Source organism: Staurois parvus, unplaced genomic scaffold, assembly GCF_062004578.1.
Source record: "Staurois parvus isolate SC_StPar_1 unplaced genomic scaffold, SC_StPar_1.0 ptg000469l, whole genome shotgun sequence".
Classification (NCBI taxonomy): Eukaryota; Metazoa; Chordata; class Amphibia; order Anura; family Ranidae; genus Staurois; species Staurois parvus.
Window position 1 is genome coordinate 124,739 of NW_028318265.1, and position 20,773 is coordinate 145,511.

The following is a 20,773-nucleotide window of genomic DNA, read 5'->3' on the forward strand; positions in this document are numbered from 1 at the left end:
TCCTCTTTCGGAGGTGTACGGACAATTCCTTGGACTTCATGGCTTGGTTTGTGCTCTGACATGCACTGTTAACTGTGGGACCTTATATAGACAGGTTTATGACTTTCCTAATCATGTCCAATCAACTGAATTTCCCACAGGTGGACTCCAATCAAGTTGTGGAAACATCTCAAGGATGATCAATGGGAACAGGATGCACCAGAGCTCAATTTTGAGTGTCATGGCATAGGCTGTGAATACTTATGTACATGTGGTTTTTTTCATTGTTTATTTTTAATAAATTGCAAAGATTTCAAAATGAACTTCTTTCACGTTGTCATTATTGTATTGTTTGTAGAATGTTGAGGAAAAAAATTAATTTAATCCATTTTGGAATAAGGCTGTAACATAACAAAATGCAGAAAAAGTTAAGCAATGTGAATATTTTCTGGATGTACTGTATATTAAAAAGTAAGGGTCTCAATACTCAACCTTGGGGAACACCACTAACAACCCTAGACCATTCAGAGTATGAATCATTCACCACTACTCTCTGAATACGATCTTTTAGCCAGTTTTCTATTCATTTACATATGGATTTTTCCAAGCCTGTAGACTTTGTTTTACACATTAGCCGTGTGTAGGGGACTGTGTCAAACACTTCTGCAAAATACAAGTATACCACGTCCACCGCCACCCCTCTGTCCAAGGTTTTGCTCACCTCCTCATAAATAGACATCAGATATGTTTGACAACTTCTGTTTTTCATGAATCCTGTTGCTTAAAATATTTTTTTCCAGCAAGAACTCATCTATGTGGTCTTTTATTAAACTCTTCAGTATCTTCCCAACTATAGATGTTAAACTAACAGGACTACAATTACTTGGTAAAGATTTTGATCCCTTTTCTAAAGATAGGTACCACATTGGCCAATCCAGTGGTGCTATGCCAGTCATTAAATAGTCCCTATAAATTAGAAACAATGGCTTTGAAATGACAGAGCTCAATTCTTTAAGGGCCCGTGGGTGTATACCATCCAGTCCATGTGCTTTATTCACCTTTATTCTGTCTAAATATTTCTGGATTATATCAGTTGTGAGCCAATGATGAACATGTGTGGTTGTGTCAATACCATGCCCATTATGGACAAGAGCTCCCCCATGCTCCTTTGTATACATAGAGCTGAACTGACACTGAACCCTAAGCCCAGTGACCATGACAATTACTAAAATTAACTGTGCCATAGAACAGATATGGAACAAACTCTGACTCCTAGAGCTAGACATTAGGTACACTTCATTCCCAAAGTGAGCTCTACTATTTCCCAAATATGACAAAAACTATTACACTAACCTGCATGTGACCACCCACAGCCATCAGGGGTTTGTGTACATTGGGTAATTCAGGTACTTAGAAACTATTCTCTAAGTACCTGAAAGACAATACGTTTAGTAGTATAAATACTACTATGGCTTACTACCACAACTACTAAACTCTTCATCTAATGGCTATTCAACCTCTCTCAGAGTATGGAGTTCTTCGTACTTGTAAACCATAAAGCTCAAAAAGAAGACCCTGCCCTATGGACATAAGTTGGAACCTATTCCCTATAAAAGGTCTGTTTATTTTTTTTTAACTCAGAAGTAAAGTTTATTTCACAAATTCCAGGACATTCATGTCAGTCTTAAAATACAGCAAAACATTTGCCACTGGGACATATATAGAGCTACCCTCTTAAGGGCTGCTGAGTTTGGGCCCCCCTTTACCTTTGCATGGCCAGGCAACACACATTTTTTCCTGTCCTGTCCTGTCAGTACGGTGGGTTGGTAGCTGCTTTCAGGCCTTATGCTGGGCTGGCAGTGGAGATCCTTCTTTCCAGCATCTTGCCTGTAGGCAGGAACCCTGGGGCCCTCTCCCAGGCTCCACACTCCAACCTTCTCTCAGTCCATCTTCCACCTGACTCCCCTGCTGCACAGGCTCTGCCACATTTAAGGGTTGTCCTTGGTCACCATGCCCAGTCTCCTGTCTGGGGATTGGCCAAGTTACCTTAAACATGCAAATCTAGACTTCCTTCCCTCCTCCGCCCCTCTTCCAGAAAGCTCTGAGTTTCTGTAAGGGTGGGAGGGCAACATAAGCCCTGACCTGTAGTGCCTCCCAGCCTGTCCTGAGGTGAACTTACTACCTCACTCCCAGGCTGACTCATTCCTAGCTATCTAGAGGACACTACACATATAATGGTACAAATTATACAGTGGTAAAGTACATCCCACCGCACCTAGTGTAAACAAACCATTGTGCAGTCCAGTGCAAAAAATCCACACCATCAAAAATATAGAAAAAAAAGTGGTGTTATCCAGGAAATGCTATAGGGACCAAGCAGCAAACTTAGAAAATGCAGCCTTAACCCAATAGGCAATGCAGACCCAACTTCACCAGGGATAGGTCTGATATAGACAAGGAGGTTTGAGCCTGTCTTCTCTGATCCTCCCCTATTTCTTCTGTCCCCAATCCATCTGCTGACAGAACAGAGCCTTAGGGACACTCTGCACATGCTCAGTTTGATGTATATTGCTAGAGAGTTTTTATTTTTTCTTGGGAGAGTGCATGCAGGGCCTGTGCTTCCACTAGGCAAACTAGGCAGCCAACTAGGGCACACTGCCATGTAGGGGCACCTGGACTCAGCAGAGGCCAGCACTCTCTCTGCGTGGATTGCCACCATGTCATGAATGATCCTCCAGCTGAGGGGAGGGGAGGCAGAGGGGAGGAAAAAAAGAAAGAGGAAGATGCCCAGTGTCTGAGGCCAGTGTAGCAGCTGAGCTGCCGTTCCTTCCAGTGTTCCTCTCAGACTCAGTCCCTTACTGCAAGCCGGCTGGTGGCTGCTGATGATCACTGTGGAGTTCCAGCCATTCTCTTCCCATTCATCAGCGGAAGTGGAGCTGTGCCTGCGGAGGAAGGTAATGTCAGACTCGTGTGATATCTTGTGTCTGTGTGAGTGTGATCCGTCCGGCCATTCATCACATGTGCAATGTGTCAGTGAGTAATGACATCATCACGATCCCAAAGCCTGCTCTTCTAGTGCCTGCTGATCTGTGTCAGTGTTGGTGATGTGTTGTGTCGGATCTGTCACTGTGTGGTATCGTTCAGTTCAGGTGTTTTCTGTATGTGTGTGGGCTAGGCTGCCTACAGTCACAGTGTTTTATCTCCCTCCTCCATTGCCTGAGGAATTCCAGCCTGGGATCTGTCAGAGTGTGGATCCTTCATCCTCCACTCACTACAACTGTAACCCTGCCACTGCCAGCCACAGATTCAGTCCTTCCGTGACACTGATTTGTCTTTAATATTGGTGCTGGTGGTATCTTATGGCACTTATTTTTGCAAATTAAAAGACATTTAGCAGTTTCATGTTTTGTTGATTTAATATTTTCTACTGTTTTTAAAATGTTTATTTATTTATTTATTTGGTGGGGGCGTACGTAGCTGGTCTTGCCAAGGGCACAAAATAGTCTAACACCAGCCCTGAATGCATGTGATCAGCACAGGGCCAATCAGTGCTGTCCAAACAGAGGGTAAGGGGTTATGCAGCCTCAAAGGACAGTCAGAGGAGAATGAAAACTCCTCCTGCAAGAATAACCAGTGCTCAGCCAGACACTGATAGAAGTCACAAGATTGCTATATACTGCTGATGAGAAAAGGTATTTAGCAGTTTATATTTACTAAAATACTTGCATTTCCATGTTGTGTGTACTGTGGGAGACCAGATATAGTTAATGCAGGGTCTTGAGTTTAGTAACACTTTAATACTTCTGACTACAACAACTTGCTACCACTACTAATACTTACTGCTCCCAATACTATGACTTACAACCCTCACTATTTATAACTACTACTACTCTTACTACTACTAATACTACTATGTGTACAGAAGACAGAGAAGACCCTGCAGATCTGTGAGGGAAGTACATTACTGTAATGCAAGGTTAGTGTGACACCATGGGCAGACTGACCATTTGGAAACTTGGGCACTGCCCGAGGTCCCGGGGTCAGTAGGGGGCCCCATGAGATGCCCCTGGTACCTTTTTCATAGGCTTTTTTGAGTTTGGGCAAGGACACAGGGGCCCCATGATCCCCTATTGCCCGGGGGCCCCATGAGTTGTCAGTCCGCCCCTGGTGACACATATTATGCCCTGCCATACATTGTAGACTGATGTATTACCACAGATAATCTCACACACCCTCCATGCATATGGTGTTGTCTCTGAGGGGTGTTGGAGGAAAGACCTCCCCATTACATGCAGTGCTTTGTTTTACACATGTATAATGGGTTCTGTGTCTAACACATGCGTGACTTCTATTAAAGCAAATTCTTTCTCTTACATTCTTAAATTGAATTACAATTTTTTGGTCTTCTTTCACCTCATCTGGATGTTTTATCTGTTATTAGCTGAAGCTGACAGGACACACTCCAGCGTATCTGCAACAGCAGCAAATGTTCCCCAGATTTCACATCGCTCTTCATCTGTCAGATTACAGACTTTAATATTTACTACAAGCAGCAAAACACCGATACGAGAGCTGTTTGCCAGCAGTGTGTGGACACTCATGTCACAAAATCAGAAAACATAATTGTCATTTAGCTGTTGGTATTATTGGAGGTTTTGGAAATGATTCCTCTGATGGTGCGCGCTCTGAAAGGAAAACAAACAACAATTTAATGTAAACCCCATCTATGAAAAAAAGAGAAAAGTGAGGCCACCAGTCTTCCAGCAAAGACCACTGACAGAGTGTTCCATCGTAGTAATACAATGCCTTCTGAATAACAAAATGGTGTAGATTCCGATGTAACAATACAGCAGATCCTTCCTTGAAGTAATACATCAGAGCCTTCCATGTGATATAACAGTGGACTGGAGCCTCCTGTATACTAATACAGAAAAGCCTCCCTTGTAGTAATAGTATAGATTTTTCAGGTAATATAATAGTGGAGCCTCCTGTGTCACAACGCGGTGGAGCCTCCTTTATAGTAGTTCAGCAGATTTCTGAATTATAATATAGTGGAGTCTCCCATGTAAGAATACAGAACAGCGTCCTGTATAATAATTGTGAAAATGTTTTATGCTGTCATTTACTGTGAGAGAGCTCCTTGCTGTCCAAGCAGCTCATGCAGAGTTTAGCAGTAGAGGCATCCCCACTGATCATCGTCTTATATCTCAACATCGGATATACATTGATACAGCAGTCTCATGAGCGACATTTAAAATCTAATGACTTTCTGATTAAATTCCACTTTTATTCTGGTTTATATTGTCCCGCTGCGATTTATGTCACAGAGTGAGAGATATTCAACATATAGCACTATCCTTTTACAAATAAAATCCCCACCAAGTTACTAACACAATCCTTCCCTTGGAAGTACAAATAACATCGAAAAAATATATATAGTAAACTTGATTACCCTCTAATCAATATTAGTGTATAAACATAAAGTCCAAAGCCCAAAAGAAATAGTAAAACAAAAAAAAACAATAACCATCCAAAAGAAAAAACAAAAAGTCCAAAATAAAGTCCCAAATTATTATTTCAAAAAAATCTTTATCTGTGATATCTTAATTCTTCATATCTTCCGAAATCTTTGTGATATACTTCAAACCAAATCTTCATATACCTCAAAGAAAAGAACTCAACATGTGTGATATCTTCAAAGAAAGGGGTATATAAAACGTGCCACACGTGTTTCATGCACATAAAAAATTAACGTGCCACCACAACCGTGAAAGAGGAAATCCCTCAGCCTTAGGAGTCAATTATTATTATTTTTTTTTTTATATTTTTTATTTTTTATTTTATTCAGATTATTTTATGATTATGTTTGATTATTTTTTTATTATTTAGGATTATTTAGTATTAATATTTTTATTAATCTAGATGAATTTTAGGGGGTGGAATACATTTTAAAAGAGGATATATTTGTTTACATTGCTATTGGGAGGGAACATAGTTTAATTGATATAATTTTTAATCTATATATTTTTATAATATTTGTCTGTATATGGGTTTATCATTGGACCCTTATTGTTGACATTAGTTCTATGAAGTGTTATGATGTTTTGGTGGAAAATGCGGTTTATAGATTGGGGGGTGTGTTGGTGACAGTTTTGCCGTTTTTGATAATGGCTTCTCTGTGTTCCGTCTCACTGGCCCTGATATGCCTCATATAGGTGAGTGAGGATATCCAGTGTTCCAGGATGTAAGATGGCCGCGGCAATTATTTCCCCGCCCTGGTTGGTACTTAAGGGGAATGAGGAGACACGTCCGTATCCCTGTTGACAAAGTCCGGATGTGACGAAACGCGTCCGGGGCACGTGACGTGGTGACGTAGTGACGCTCTTCCGGAAGTGCGGCGATGGCCATTTTTGATCCTGGTACATGCGGCTGTGGCTTCCTGGAATCCTCATGGGGCTTTGAGGTACTGGGGACTTACCACAGGCAATCGGTTCCCCCTTGGGAGTGAGATAGTGTGGAATCTATACACTTATGAGGAGAGGCAGGATTGTGAACATATCGTTTGTGATGTGGAAGCTGATGTCATCTTATTTGAATGTAAGTTGCTACAATAAAGTGCTATAAGTTTTATGATACATACTGATCCCTGGTCTGTTTATGAGGTCTGTGGGAAGTGGCTGGAAAGGCTGAAGGAATATTTAAAGGTTGGAAAGAAGTACTCAGACCCTTGATACCATTCTGAGGGTAACTATGCACTTCCTCTAGTGGTATGCAGTGGATTGACTCCTAAGGCTGAGGGATTTCCTCTTTCTCGGTTGTGGTGGCACGTTAATTTTTTATGTGCATGAAACACGTGTGGCACGTTTTATATACCCCTTTCTTTGAAGATATCACACATGTTGAGTTCTTTTCTTTGAGGTATATGAAGATTTGGTTTGAAGTATATCACAAAGATTTCGGAAAATATGAAGAATTAAGATATCACAGATAAAGATTTTTTTGAAATAATAATTTGGGACTTTATTTTGGACTTTTTGTTTTTTCTTTTGGATGGTTATTGTTTTTTTTTGTTTTACTATTTCTTTTGGGCTTTGGACTTTATGTTTATATACAGAGTGAGAGATGTTTGTAGCACTACCCCTGTAGGAGCTGCTGGTTAGGATGGGTCCTCTGTTCTTTACTTTGAACTTCAGGCCCTCTAACACACTAGGATGAGTGTACAAATCATGGAATATTACATAATATCACTGAAAGTAATACTTAGAACCCTGTAGTAGTACTATGTCAAAGAAACAGGCATTGAACCAGTTAGTAAAGGCAAAGATGAACTGACCTTTCACCGGCTTGTAGATGAGCTCGTTACGCACCATGTGGATGGTGATCAGTGCAATAACTACTGAAATGAAGGGGATAAGGAATCCGAGATTCTTTGCCACTGACTGCTGGATGTAAGAAATCCCAAGAAACACAACCAGGCAATTCACATTCACCAACCAGTAAAACCTGCAGGAAACAAGGGTGCTATTATCAATTGTATACCTATTGACATCACCATTATAGTCACTATTATCACCATAAATATGATTATCACTATTTTTTTTATATCTATAGCTGTTTTCCAACATTTCTACATTTTCTAACAAAATTCTTCTAGTGTATGGCTAGCTTAAAGCACACCTCCAGTAAAAAAATAAAAGTCAGCAACTACAAAAATTGTAGCTGGTGACTTTTAAAAAAACAGCCACTCACCTGTTCCTCAATCCAACGGTGTGCTCACCGTGGCCGGTTTCAAAGTACTTGCCTCTCTCTGGCTCATCTTAAGGATGGGCTCTTGGCTGTGACAGCTTGCGGCTTCACAGCCGGATACCCACTGTACATGCTGGAGTAGCACTGAGCATTGTGAATGGTTCCGTAGTCTTCTGGGACCTGTCACATGTCCCAGAAGACTATAGGGAGGGAGGGGGGAGAACAAAATCCGCTTCTGATTGCCTAGGCAGTTGCAGCAGAAGTGGGAGCGGGCACCTGTCAAAGTCAGGTACCAGCTCCCCAAAGGTGCCAATCCTTAATGCGGAGTGGGGGATGAGGCCTTAAAGCAGAACTTCCCCTTTTAGGTGGAGCTTTGCTTTAAAGTGTTTGTAAACCTCAAACATTAAAAATGGACAAAGCATGTCCCACTATAGTTTGTATAAGCCTGAATCTAAAGCACCAAGTGTGGCTCCTCTTTGATATCTTCTCCCTCTGCTCTTCGGTGTGTGTGACATCAGATCCCCGTCCCCTGCTGCTAGAGCTGAGAAAAAAATCTTTTGATCTGTGTTTTTTTCCTATAATCGAACAATGAAATGGCTGCAGATAAACAGGTACACCTTATGTAAGAGGATTTTTTTTTTATTTCTGTGTATTATCTCAGGCTAGTCACTTCACTGGCTATATGTCAGGGTTTACAACCACTTTAACTATGATGCCTATTAGATGGCTTCTGAACAGGTAAAGTAGACCCAGTTAGTTCCATTGAGCCCTGTGGGCGTCAGCGCTACACATGTGCCTGTAATTTGTAAGTCTCATTGGCTAAAAATAACTGCCACCTTTTTGAAAATAAGTGTCTCTGTGTGTTATTTTTGTGAATTGAGCCCGATGTATGGTATAGTACACTGTATATCACACCAAACAGAAGACAGATTGACATGTTGTATATCACATCATTCAGAGAAGAGACCAGCACAAAACACACCATAAAGAGGGGGGACTGGAACATTATATATCACACCATATAGAGGAGAGACAGGCATACTCTATATCACACCATACAGAGACAGACCAGGGGCGGACTGATCATTTGGAAACTCAGGCACTGCCCGAGGCCCGGGGTCAGTAGGGGGCCCCATGAGATGCCCCTGGTACCTTTTTCATAGGCTTTTTTGAGTTTTGGCAAGGATACAGGGGCCCCATGATCCCCTATTGCCCAGGGGCCCCATGAGTTGTCAGTCCGCCCCTGAGACAGACTGACTTATTGTCACTAACCAGTTAAAGAATGACATAATTTCCTTCTGTCTGTAGCCTTGCAGGTTATACGCGCTGAATGGGCAGACAATGGAGCGAATTCCTCCAGTACCAATGGATGCCATTATTAATCCGGCATAGAATAGCAGTATCTGGTGTTTCTTGGCCAGGGTGTGAGCAATATGATGCTTGTCTATGTAAAAATCTTCAAAAGGAAATGCAACTACAGGCAGCATGACAGTTCCTGGGGAGAGAAGACATGAAATTACCAAGAAGCCACAATGGCTGCGCAGATCAGAAAGGCCACACTAAAAAGGAAGAAATAAATTTGCTTTTAGATCAATTCAAACCAAAATCATTTCATTTTCTTACAGTTTTCGACATATGGAATCTCACACTGGTTTCTATTATTTCTTGTGGTCTTTTGTGGTGAGATTTCCAGATTGGAATTTTCAGCTCGGTCCAACTGTTGGAGCCATCACAAAAATAATTGATTATGTATAGAGGAATCCTGTTGTGAGAGAGTGACACCATCTTACAGGGCTGTGGGAGAGGGGAAGACAAAACCGTGTGCAGGGGGATCTCATTGTTGTGGGAGGGGCAGAGATGCTAACAACTGTGGGAAAATGTCACCAATGTGGGAAGAGGGAAGATGTAACCGTCTACAGGGAAGTCTTATCATTGAGGGAAGGACAGGACGCAAACTATCAAGGGGCAATCTCACCATTGTGTGAGAGGCTGAGATAAAAACTATTGTGGGAAATCTCACCATTGTGGGAGGGGCAGAGATAAAAACTATTGTGGGAAATCTCACCATTGTGGGAGGGGCAGAGATAAAATATTGCTAGAAAATTTCAGCATTGTGGGAGGAGTGGAGATACAAATTACTGTGAAAAAATATCACTATTCTGGGAGGGGCAGTGACACAAACTACTGCAAGAAATCTTACCATCGTGGGGGGGCAAGGACGAATACTACTAAAGAGAAATTTCACCATTGCTAGAATGGTGGAGATACAAATTACTGGGGGGAAAACTCACACTTGTTGGAGAGACAGATACGCAACCTGCTGTGGGATATCTGACTATTGTGATAGGGTCATTTTACCACTGGAAACTCTGAAAGATATACAAAGCCTCTCACTGCCTATCTTAGAAAGAATTATTCTCTTCAAACACCTTTTATGAGGCATTGATGCTGAGGAAGTGTGTCCTTTAATGAAGTGTGTCCTTTGTGGAGGTGTGTTCTGTGAGGAGGCCTGCCCAGGAGGAGCTGTGAGGTCTTTCCCCTAAGGGAATTTTCATTGAGAGCTGACAGCTCTAACTAGCATGTTTGCTATTGCAAAAAATAACCTGCAATGCATCTGTGTTACTGTGAACTTCTATTGTGGAAATCTAAGATGTTGTACCATTTTAGCCACAGATAGCAGTAAGAAAGTAAAAACGCAAGCATCGCTTTTCATTGCCTAACTGAATTCTGTTAGCCTACAAAAAGGAATACTTACATTTTCACCTTCTTATCTTTACATTAGTGAATGTCAAAAACATAGTAAAATATGCAATGTGAATATGGCAGAGTGGTTGATTATGAAGACAGAGCCATAGATTAAGATGTTGTAGGAAAGTCATCCATAATGGTGGAGGCATTGCAACTCATTTACTCCACCTGAGATTTGGTGAATTTTTCACTCTAAAATTTCACTTTGATCGTTTTCTCTACTCCATGACAGACATAAGGATCAGGAGTCTAGATTAATTTTTTCAGAAAGCGGAGTGGATCATGATGTAAGGTCAGATACTTTCACCACGGAGTGAAGATATACATTTAGCTGAGAACAAGATCAGATTTTGCATCAGGATACCTTAAACATATATTTCATACCAAGTGCTATGGCTAGTGCACATTGAAATTCCACTGGTCACTTTGCAAGTGCATATAGAAAATGGCTCAGTCACTTACGCAGTATTTAGAAAATGTCAGTCACCTACCTGTGAAGTGCAGGAATATGCAGATGTAGATGATTTTTGTTCTTGCATTAATCAGCTCTGCAGCCCAACCAACAAGGACAGGCATTAACGTGGAGGCACCTACAAAGCAGAGGTTGGCAATAGCTGCCTGGTGGTACTGGTACCCGAGCTTCAGTGTACAGAACAGAATCATGTTGCACACAGTGGCAAAAAAGGTGAATCTCTCACACAGTTCAACCAACAACATACAGATGATTGGCTGCAGGCTCTTCTTGGCCAGAGATCTTGATGACTCCAAACTGGCATCTCTCAGAGAAAATCTGGTGCTGTCTCCTTGAAAGGACCGGCTCAGCCGGAAATAGGAAAAATCTGTAAGATGCATTTTATTCCAACTGGATCATGAATACGAAATCCACAGAAGAGGATCCATTTCATTACACATTTAGAAGTATATTTCCAGTATGTAAGAAAAAATGTGTCCTTTCTGATCTGTAGGGTAATGTCATCAGTAATTATTTATATTGATAATACAGCATGGTGGTGACCAAGTTTATGCCAAATGTATATTTCCATGCCTTGTTTGCTGGTGCCTCAGGTGTTAGATTTATACTTATATTTATACCCCTCAGTCTCGTATAATGATAATTCAATCTGTAGGGGATGTTTTATTCCTGCTGATCTGGTATGATGATACTCTGATCTGTAGAAGATGTGTTATGCTTCCTGGCTTGGTATGGTGATACTCTGACCTGTAGGAGATGATTTTTTCCTACTGGCTCTGTTTGGTGATGCTGTAATCTGTAGATGATTTATTCCTTCTGGTCCAGTATGTTGATACTCTGACCTCTATGGGATGTTTTATTCCTCCTGTTCTAGTATGGTAATACTCTGACCTGCAGGAGATGCTTTATCCCTTCTGGCTCATATGGTGATGTTATAATCTGTAGGAGATGTTTTTTTCCTCCTGGCCCCATATGGCAATGCTCTAATCTATAGGGGATGATTTATTCCTTCTGGTTCAGTATGTTGATACTCCAACCTGTACGGGATGTTTTATTCCTCCTGGTCTGGTGTGGTGATTCTCTGATCTGTAGGTGATGTTTAATTCATCCTGGTCCGTTATGGTGATACTCTAATTTGTAGGAGATATTTCAGTGCAGCTCCTTTCAGCAGAGCCCTTTCTAAGTACTGTAAGCTCTTCCTTAGTGCTCTGAAATGTTTCTGGCTTTGGAATTCCACACATTGATAATAATATTTCCCCCATATGTCACACGTTGATGTTGGATACTTTCATTGCTCAATCTAATGACCTTGGTAAACATGTCTAATTCACTTAGATAACAACCCAGAACTTTGCTGGTAAAGCTATACATTTTTTTCCAGCTATACCCTGCTATATGAATGATAACAGGAACATGTGTTTCTCTTTATTTTGTGTTTTATATTGAACTCTGTATAGCAGGTGTATTTACTTTTATCCAAGATGACACATTATTACACACATATCAAATAAATGTAATGTAAAGGTTGATCCCTCATGGGAATGGTTACAGAAGCCCATATTCTATGAGTGGTTACTTGCCACAATCTCACTGTGTCATCACATTTTGTTCCTGTTGGGTGGCCTTTCACTTGTGCATGTGCAGGAACCATATGATTGTCTTCAGAACACTCCATGAACTAGCATGCTCAACTCTGCTGAGAAAACCAGTTTACTTCATTGGAGAGGAGAGAAGAGGGCTCAGCTGGTATATAAGCAGGAAACAGTAGCAAGTGAAGGGCCTTCAAGGTGAAAGGTCTGATGTTTGAGAGGACAGACATTCACATTTGCTGCAGACAAATTTGTTGAGGTAGATCTACTGCTCACAGGTCCCCAAATCTAAGACGTATTTGTCTTTTCTATGGCTAACATGCACACTTAGTGGGTATGGAGCTGCGCAATAAGTTTCAGCTTAGTGACCAGGAGGTCAGGTGTCATTCATTGGTGCAGTAATGTTATGGGAAATTACATGGGACATTGCTTTCTATATTTCAGGGTTCATCCTACATTTACAAGAACAGTTTAGTTGGCTCCCCTCTCATGTACTAATATGGTTATCTTGCACCCCAAGGGAACTGACATGAGTTACTGTAAAGTTTGTACTGCAAGGAAGGATTGTTCCAAAATCCCTGAGCCTTGCCTTTATTAAGGTTAAGGTCAGAGTTACCTGCCGGGGGGTCAGGATGCAACTTCATGCCCCCCACCTCCCCCCTCCCCATCACACAGACAGAACCTATTATAATAAACATGAAAGGAATGCTGAACAAACCCATAACCTTTTATGGTTTTATTACATCCAGCAAAACAAAGCACTGACAATACTGCTATAAAATATCCAAATTGCAGCACATGGAAGGAACGGGCAACCTTCACCAAGAAGAAGCTTTACCAACGTTCCTAAATTGGCCCCTCTGAGATCATTTAAAGTTGTATTATTTCAGAATATGTCTGTCCTTTTGTCAGCTTGGCCTAACAAGCAATAATCCTTTCAACAATAGAAGTGTGATAGAAGCTGCAATGTGTACATAAAAGGTCAGGCGATGGTCAGGAGACAGGCAGAGGATGAGATGGAGCAATTAACACTATTGTGCTATTTACTCCATCTCCAGGCTTCGCATTCAGCACAGAGAAGGTTTTCAGGCCTCTCCCCTCCTCGTACAGCTCCACAGATTGCAGCCCTAATTAGTCCCGCTTGTTTTATCAAGTTCTACAAACTCTGGCAGATCCACCTGAACAATCACCTGTGGCCCATGTAATAAACATCATACCGCAGCCTGCAATGAGACCTTCCCGCTCAGCTTGGAAGATGAGGATTTGATGTGAAAGCCCTCAGGACACGGCGGATAGCGAAGAGGCCTTTGTGCTGCTGCCAGCGGCCAGTGCATTTAATTGCTCGCACGTCACAGTTTCATCACTAAGATGTTAAAAGAAGGCTGCTTGGCACTTGGGGAGTCTACAGCCATTCCACTCTATTAGAGTCCTGTTTGTTGACCCAGCGCTCATAGATGGCAGTTCAGCACTACTGTGTGAACAACGTGCTGCACTGCATAATGAGACAAAGAGACATGGAGGCCGCTGTAAAACATGGAACAGCCAATGCCTGTCATGTCTGTCCTGTAAAGACATCAATGTGTTAGGGATTTGCAAATTTCAATTGGTTTACAAGACCGTGACAAAGTCACCAATGTTTTGCAATATACACAGTGAGTTATAATCCACCAAAGTGCCATTAAATATACAGTGAGATATAATATACAAACAGCAATTTATAACACATGTGTAGCTAATAGCAGCAATAAACTATTTTCCTACAATTATTTAAAATACATAAACTCCAACATATAAATATAGAAAGTGATAATAAAACATAGTACATGTACACTCACTGGCCACTTTATTAGGTACACCTGTTCAATTGCTTATTAACACAAATTGCTAATCAGCCAATCACATGGCAGCAACTCAGTGCATTTAGGCATATAGATGTGAAGATGACTTAGTGAAGTTCAAGCATCAGAATGGGGAAGAATAGGGGATTTAAGTGACTTTGAATGTGGCATAGTAATTGGTGCAAGATGGGCTGGTCTGAGTTTTTAAAAAACTGCTGATCTACTGGGATTTTCACGCAAAACATCTCTAGGGCTTACAGCGAATGGTCCGAAATAGAGAAAATATCCAGTGTGTGGCAGTTTTGTGGATGAAAATGCTTTGTTGTCAGAGGTCAGAGAAGAATGGGCAGACTGGTTCAAGATGATAGAAAGGCAACAGTAACTCATGTCAATATGGACCAAATTTCTGAGGAATGTTTCTAACACCTTGTAGAATCTATGCTACAAAGAATTAAGGCAGTTCTGAAGGCAAAAGGAGGTCCGACCTGATACTAGCAAGGTATACCTAATAAAGTGGCTGGTGAGTATATAATACATATGTACAGTGATTTAAAAAAAAATAAAACAAAAACTTACACAGCAGTTCCTAATTTACATTCACATTGGGTACCATATACACAAGTAGTATACAGTATGAATTCACAAAGAATAATAAACTGTATACTTTATGTATATAAAATCAGCTAGTGAGATCAGATTATGCTTCTCCTATTCAAACTATTCCTATCTTTTTGGGCTCGGCACGGAAAGGTTCTTTTCTGCACTTATCACCTCCATGGCCCCAGGTGTATAAAATCAAGCACCTAGGCATACAGACTGCTTCTACAAACATTTGTGAAAGAATGGGTCGCTCTCAGGAGCTCAGTAAATTCAAGCGTGGTACAGTGATAGCTTGCCACCTATCACTGTGTTCTCTGGAGTGACGAGTCACGTTTCTCTGTCTGGCAATCCGATGGACGTGTCTGGGTTTGGCATTTGCCAGGAGAATGGTACTTGCCTGACTACACTGTGCCAAGTGTAGGGTTTGGTGGAGGGGGGATTATGGTATGGGGTTGTTTTTCAGGGGTTAGGCTTGGCCCCTTAGTTCCAGTGAAGGGAACACTTAAGGAGTCAGCATACCAAGACATTTTGGACAATTTCATTCTCCCAACTTTGTGGGAACAGCTTGGGGATGGCCCCTTCCTGTTCCAACATAACTGCACACCAGTGCACAAAGCAAGGTCCATATAGACATGGATGAGCGAGTTTGGGGTGGAGGAACTTGACTGGCCTGCACAGAGTCCTGACCTCAACGTGACAGAAAACATTTCGGATGAGTTAGAGAGTAGACTGCGAGCCAGGCTTTCTTGTCCGGCATCAGTGGCTGACCTCAAAAATGCGCTTCTGGAAGAATGGTCAAACATTCCCATAGACACCCTCCTAAACCTTGTGGACAGCTTTCTCAGATCCGCTCCAATGCTATGGGAGACAGAACATGTAGAGAGTGCCAACAACATCTCCCTTTCAACTAGAAGCAGTTCCACCTTTAATAGGTACATGCTATTGACAGACTGCTTGCTGACTATACCTCTGTTGCTCCTGGCAACCACATGTAGAACTTTTACTTGGATAACTTTAAATGTACCGACTCTTCAGACCCCATGTGCTAGCGACCCAAACTGTAGACTGAGTTTGGAATTGTGTTGGTTACTTGCAATAAACCTTTTAAAGGACTTCAGATCAAGCAATTTGCAAAAGTTCAGCTTTTTACTATATAAAATGCAGAACAGTACATAAATGTCCAAAGATCAGATGAAACGGTTGCCCCCCAAATAGGTGTGGAACATCTGGTTAGAATCATCTACTACCACTGCCTCTACGGAGTTAACCCAATGATACTATATTGGTAGATTCACTTTCCCTTTAGAAAGGATATACTATAATCATGTTGAAAGCTTTCTTTTCATTTGTTCTTTTGCTGGTGTCATCATGCAAGGTCCATTGGGTGCTAGAGTGCCCTGATTGCCATCTCAGTCTTTTTTCTTCTTTTTTTATGGTTTATGTGTGCTTTTTTTTTCTTTTTCTTATGCTGTGAAATTCAAGCCTGGCTGTGCCCAATAGGCTTTCTTTTATATGACCTTAAAAACAAATTAATAAATAGAATTTGCAAAAAAAGATACTAAGTCCCTATTTCCCTATTCCTAGCTATTTACCACTAGTCCTCCTGTGGGGGGCCCAGATGGCTGGGGGATTGTTGCTGCTGGCAAATTACGAAAACGATGCCCTGTGTGTCTCTCCTTCCAGTAGCTGTGGTGAGGGGGAGAAACCAGCTTTCAGCTGCTGGAGGGAGAGTCACACAGGGCATTGTTCTGTAATTTCCCCCTCTGCCCTGCCTCACCGGTTCCCCTCCCTGTCCTGTCTACTTATGATTCCAGTGTGTGCTTTCCTGTGTACCCAGCCCCCCTTCTGTACCTGCCAGCTTCCCTCTGCAGCCAGCAGGTGTGGGTACCCAGGGGGATGTGTCAGGATGGAGAGCGGTGGAAGAGGGCGGTAAATGTGTCCTTTACCAGCCCCTTCCTTTTCTGAATGGAGACAGTGAGTGATTGGAGCTGATTGCACCAGTGTCCATTCATAACTGAAGCATAGTAAACTGTGTTTGCTATGCTTCAGTTTATGAATGAACAGGAACTTCTGTCTCCTGTTCATTCATCTTCAGTGCAGCTGAGACTGCAGAGAAAGGAATGGAAGAATCTGTGTGCTCAATTCCTTTCTTTGTCTCAAAGGTGAGATGTCAGGGGTTTGTTTAGAACCCTGATATCTAACCAATGCCACCCCAACAGCACTGTAAAAAAATAATGAAAAAATTAAGGGTTAATTCATGCGGGTTCTTTGGCCCACACAGTGTGAATGAGCTAGCTGTTTGTGTGGTTGGAGGTGCCTTTTACTCTATGAGGATGCAGTGGCTGTATGAACACAGCTGTAGCTCCTAATTTGATAAGGGTGCGGGTGTGCGTGAGTGGCCCCAAATGCACAATGTCAGTGTTTAAAGGCCGTACACCTGCACTCACACGCCCATCAAATTAGGACTTGTGGCTGTGTTCATACAGCTGCTGAATCACTATAATAGCGTAATATAGGCTGCTTAGACACAACAATAAACAAACAAACAAGCTTGGCTGTGCCCAATAGGCTTTGGTTTATATGGCCTTAAAAACAAATGAATAAATAGAATTTGCAAAAAAAGATTCTAAGTTCCTATTTCCCTATTCCTAGCTGTTTAGGCTGCCCTGGCATACCTGCAAAAGTTAGAGTCCATGTGCAAACAGACCCGTCAGTGGCATTTCCCAACAGCTAGTGTCTTTTGGGGTGAAACCAAGGTACAGAGGAACTTATCCGTTACAGCAGCAACAGGCGACATTCTTGTACTATTCCTGGGTACAGCTTCCAAAACTTCTCTCTTTCTATCCTTTCTCTCCTCTGGGGATTGCAGGCAAGGGGCTTTGGGGCACTCCTTCCCTCGCTCTCTCTCTCTTGGTCCAGACCACTGTCCCTCTTTAATATCACAGGATCAGTGGGTCGAACTTAGAGATATCCTGCCAAAAACTAAAGAACCAGGACAAAGAGTTTACCCTTAAGGAATTCACTGTGATGAAGGTGTTTTCTACTTGCATGTTCTTGCAGCACCTACCTGGAAGTGACATATTGTATATCACACATTGTATGGGACTACTACATTCACAGTTATATGGACTTTTGCTGTTTTATTGTTTATGTTTGGTTGATTTTTTTCAGATTATTTGATGATTCCTGAGAACACATAGAACACCAGATTACAGACATTGATTATTACCCACAGATAAATTATTGATGATAGTGCAGCATTTACTCTTTTATACACATTCAAGTGATTTTTTCACTTCAGGCTTTCAGTTTTAAAGTGACACTAAAGCTTTGTTTTTTTCTTTTGAAATAACAAATATGTTATACTTACTTTCTCTATGTAGTGATGTTGCACAGAGAAGCCCCAATCCTCTTCTTTTTGTGTCCCCGCTGGCGCTCCTGGCTCCTCCCCCTAAAGCAGTGCCCCCAGGGAAAACCGCTTGCCCTGGGGGTACCACTGCACTGTGTTCTCATCCCAGAGCCATTGCTCAATGCCCCACCCCCTGCTCAGCCAATGCGGAGGAAGAGTCCCCAGACAGCAGAGGCTGACGAGAATGTCACTGGATTGGAGGGGGCTGAGGTAAGAATTGGGAGGGGGTGCTGGGACTGCTGCCCACAGAAGGTTTTTTACCCTCATGCATAAAATACATGAAGGTAAAAAAACCTTGAGCCTTTAGAACTACTTTAATTATTCACACACTTGTGCGCAGATAATCACGTACACAATCTATTGTTTTTTTTTCTGGTCAGGGTTTCCTAGGTGGGTGCTTGATTTTTCTCACCTACTTCTGGAATAAACTTCTAGCCAATCCCTGGAAAGAGGCATACAAAAGGTGGATGGGGAGGTGATAAATGGATGGGAGGCTTTTCCAGAGTGTTTTTTCCTCTCCAGGGAGGATTCCAATTTTTCTGGGGCTGCTGCCCCTGGGGGATAGCTAGTGAGACAGGAAATTTCAGTCTGGGTCTCAGCAGGTGGTAGGCTGAGGGTCTGGAGACGATTGCTAAAGGATTTTTGGTTAAGAGCAGCATACTGGAGTCCTGGCCTTGAGAAGGATCTTTTGTCTCCCTCACTGAGGAACTACCTATGGATGCTGGGTGGCAGGCAGCTCCTGGGACATTGTAAGAAAAGACTGTGCTGGGAACTCTTGGGTGCTGGAATGGAACTAAATGCTAAAGGAGACTACATGGACTGGGACTGTTCTTAGAGAGTCCTAGATATAATGGCCATCCCCTCTTACTAGCAAGAAAGACCTGAGCATATTCTCAGTGGGTAAGAGTTACACTTCACTTAGACTCGGAGATTTTGGTGCATTTTCTGAAAGCACACAAAAATTCCTGCAATAGAAGTCTATGACAAAGTGCACTGCTCTGCACCTCCATTGGGGGAATACCGCACCGCTTCAGTGGGAAAACACCCCTAGAAAATCTGTGTCTCGCCTAGGCCTTGCAGCCTAGGAGTAGGAAAGCTGTATGAAACACCCTCTTCTGAGAGGAAACCCTGAAGATGCTGCTTCCTGGACCCCTGAGTTTCTGACCTAGACGAAACAGGCTCCAACTATCCCCCACAAAAAAGGTGGTGAGCACCTGGGTGAGTGGGAAGTATACACAGGAACCTTTCCATGTTGTTCTGCCCTGGAATATAAAGACTGAGATACCATTTGAACCTCAATTACCAAGGAGCCAAAGCTTTGTAAGAGTCCAACCAGCATAGTTTGTATTAAAAACATACAAAGAGAAACTTTAAAAAAGATTCAAAAGATATAAAAAAAGAAGTATAGGTATGGGTTTTGAAAAAAACAAACCTACATACTCACCTGTCCCCCACTACCTCTAAGAACGAGAACCGAGCAATCAAAGACCACTGATCGCTTGGTTCTGGGTCTTCAGTGAGATGGTGACAGTCTCTGCTCTGCCCCTCCAGCTCTCACTGGAGCACCATGCTGTGGAGGAGGATCAAGTTCTCAGCTGCATACTGAGAGGATGAGCCAGCTGTGGTCAGGCATCTGGGTGGATCCCAAAATAGTCAGGTTTCTTTCCAGAGTGTGGACTGGTTGCTGAATGATGTCAGCCAACAGCAGACTTTAACCCACTGTCAGCTGAACTGGGTAACAGGAGTGCAGAACATGGCCTACAGGTGCAGTAGGGCCAAAAGAGCTATGGCCCTACTTTTCCTTTAAGACCTTGTCTGAAATAGGAGATCAGTCAAGGCCTGGACTGAGCGAAGCTAAAAGGGAGGGCCAGCATGACTGGGGCATGCAGACGAGGCGGAGCGTGTATTTTGGGTGGGAGTCTATGCAAGAGGAAAAGGGGGGGGGGGGTGGTTACGTACTTGATTGGAGTATGCAGCATTGAAGGGTGGTCTTGCCAGGATTTGAAAAGGGGGGTTGAGTCTTGTCGGAGTTCAGTCGTAGCTTGTGCCATCACGGGGTGGTTTTGGGGACATCCTGATCTGCACCTCATGTTCCTTCCCATATTGCGATTTGAAATAAATCAGTTAATATTTTAAACTTAGTTAAATGACTGGCACCCATCATAGAATTGTACATTGTAAGCAAAATACCATACCTAAGACTGAATGTGCCTGAGATCCTATTGCCATATAGGAGCACCTAGTACATTCATTATATAGCCGTCGGTCAGCTGCAGATCAGCAAAGATCAGTCAGAATATATACACATACACACCCACATATCTGCATTACATATGTACTCTTAATCTGTTACTGATATTTATTTCCCTATATTTTAATAATAAGAAATAAG

At 42.2% G+C, this 20,773-nt stretch overlaps 1 protein-coding gene across 1 annotated transcript in view; it reads right to left on the reverse strand.

Annotated features, from left to right (window-relative positions):
- Positions 1-12,159, reverse strand: part of SLC15A5 (solute carrier family 15 member 5) — a 40,287-nt gene extending 28,128 nt beyond the window's left edge. The window contains exons 1-3 of the mRNA XM_089689083.1: positions 10,965-12,159; positions 8,998-9,220; positions 7,313-7,482 (exon numbers count right to left, since the gene is read on the reverse strand). Coding sequence (XP_089545209.1) covers positions 7,313-7,482; positions 8,998-9,220; positions 10,965-11,325 — 754 coding nt within the window. The 5' untranslated portion in view covers positions 11,326-12,159. The remainder of the gene's footprint in view (positions 1-7,312; positions 7,483-8,997; positions 9,221-10,964) is intronic.
- Positions 12,160-20,773: the final 8,614 nt, after the last annotated feature.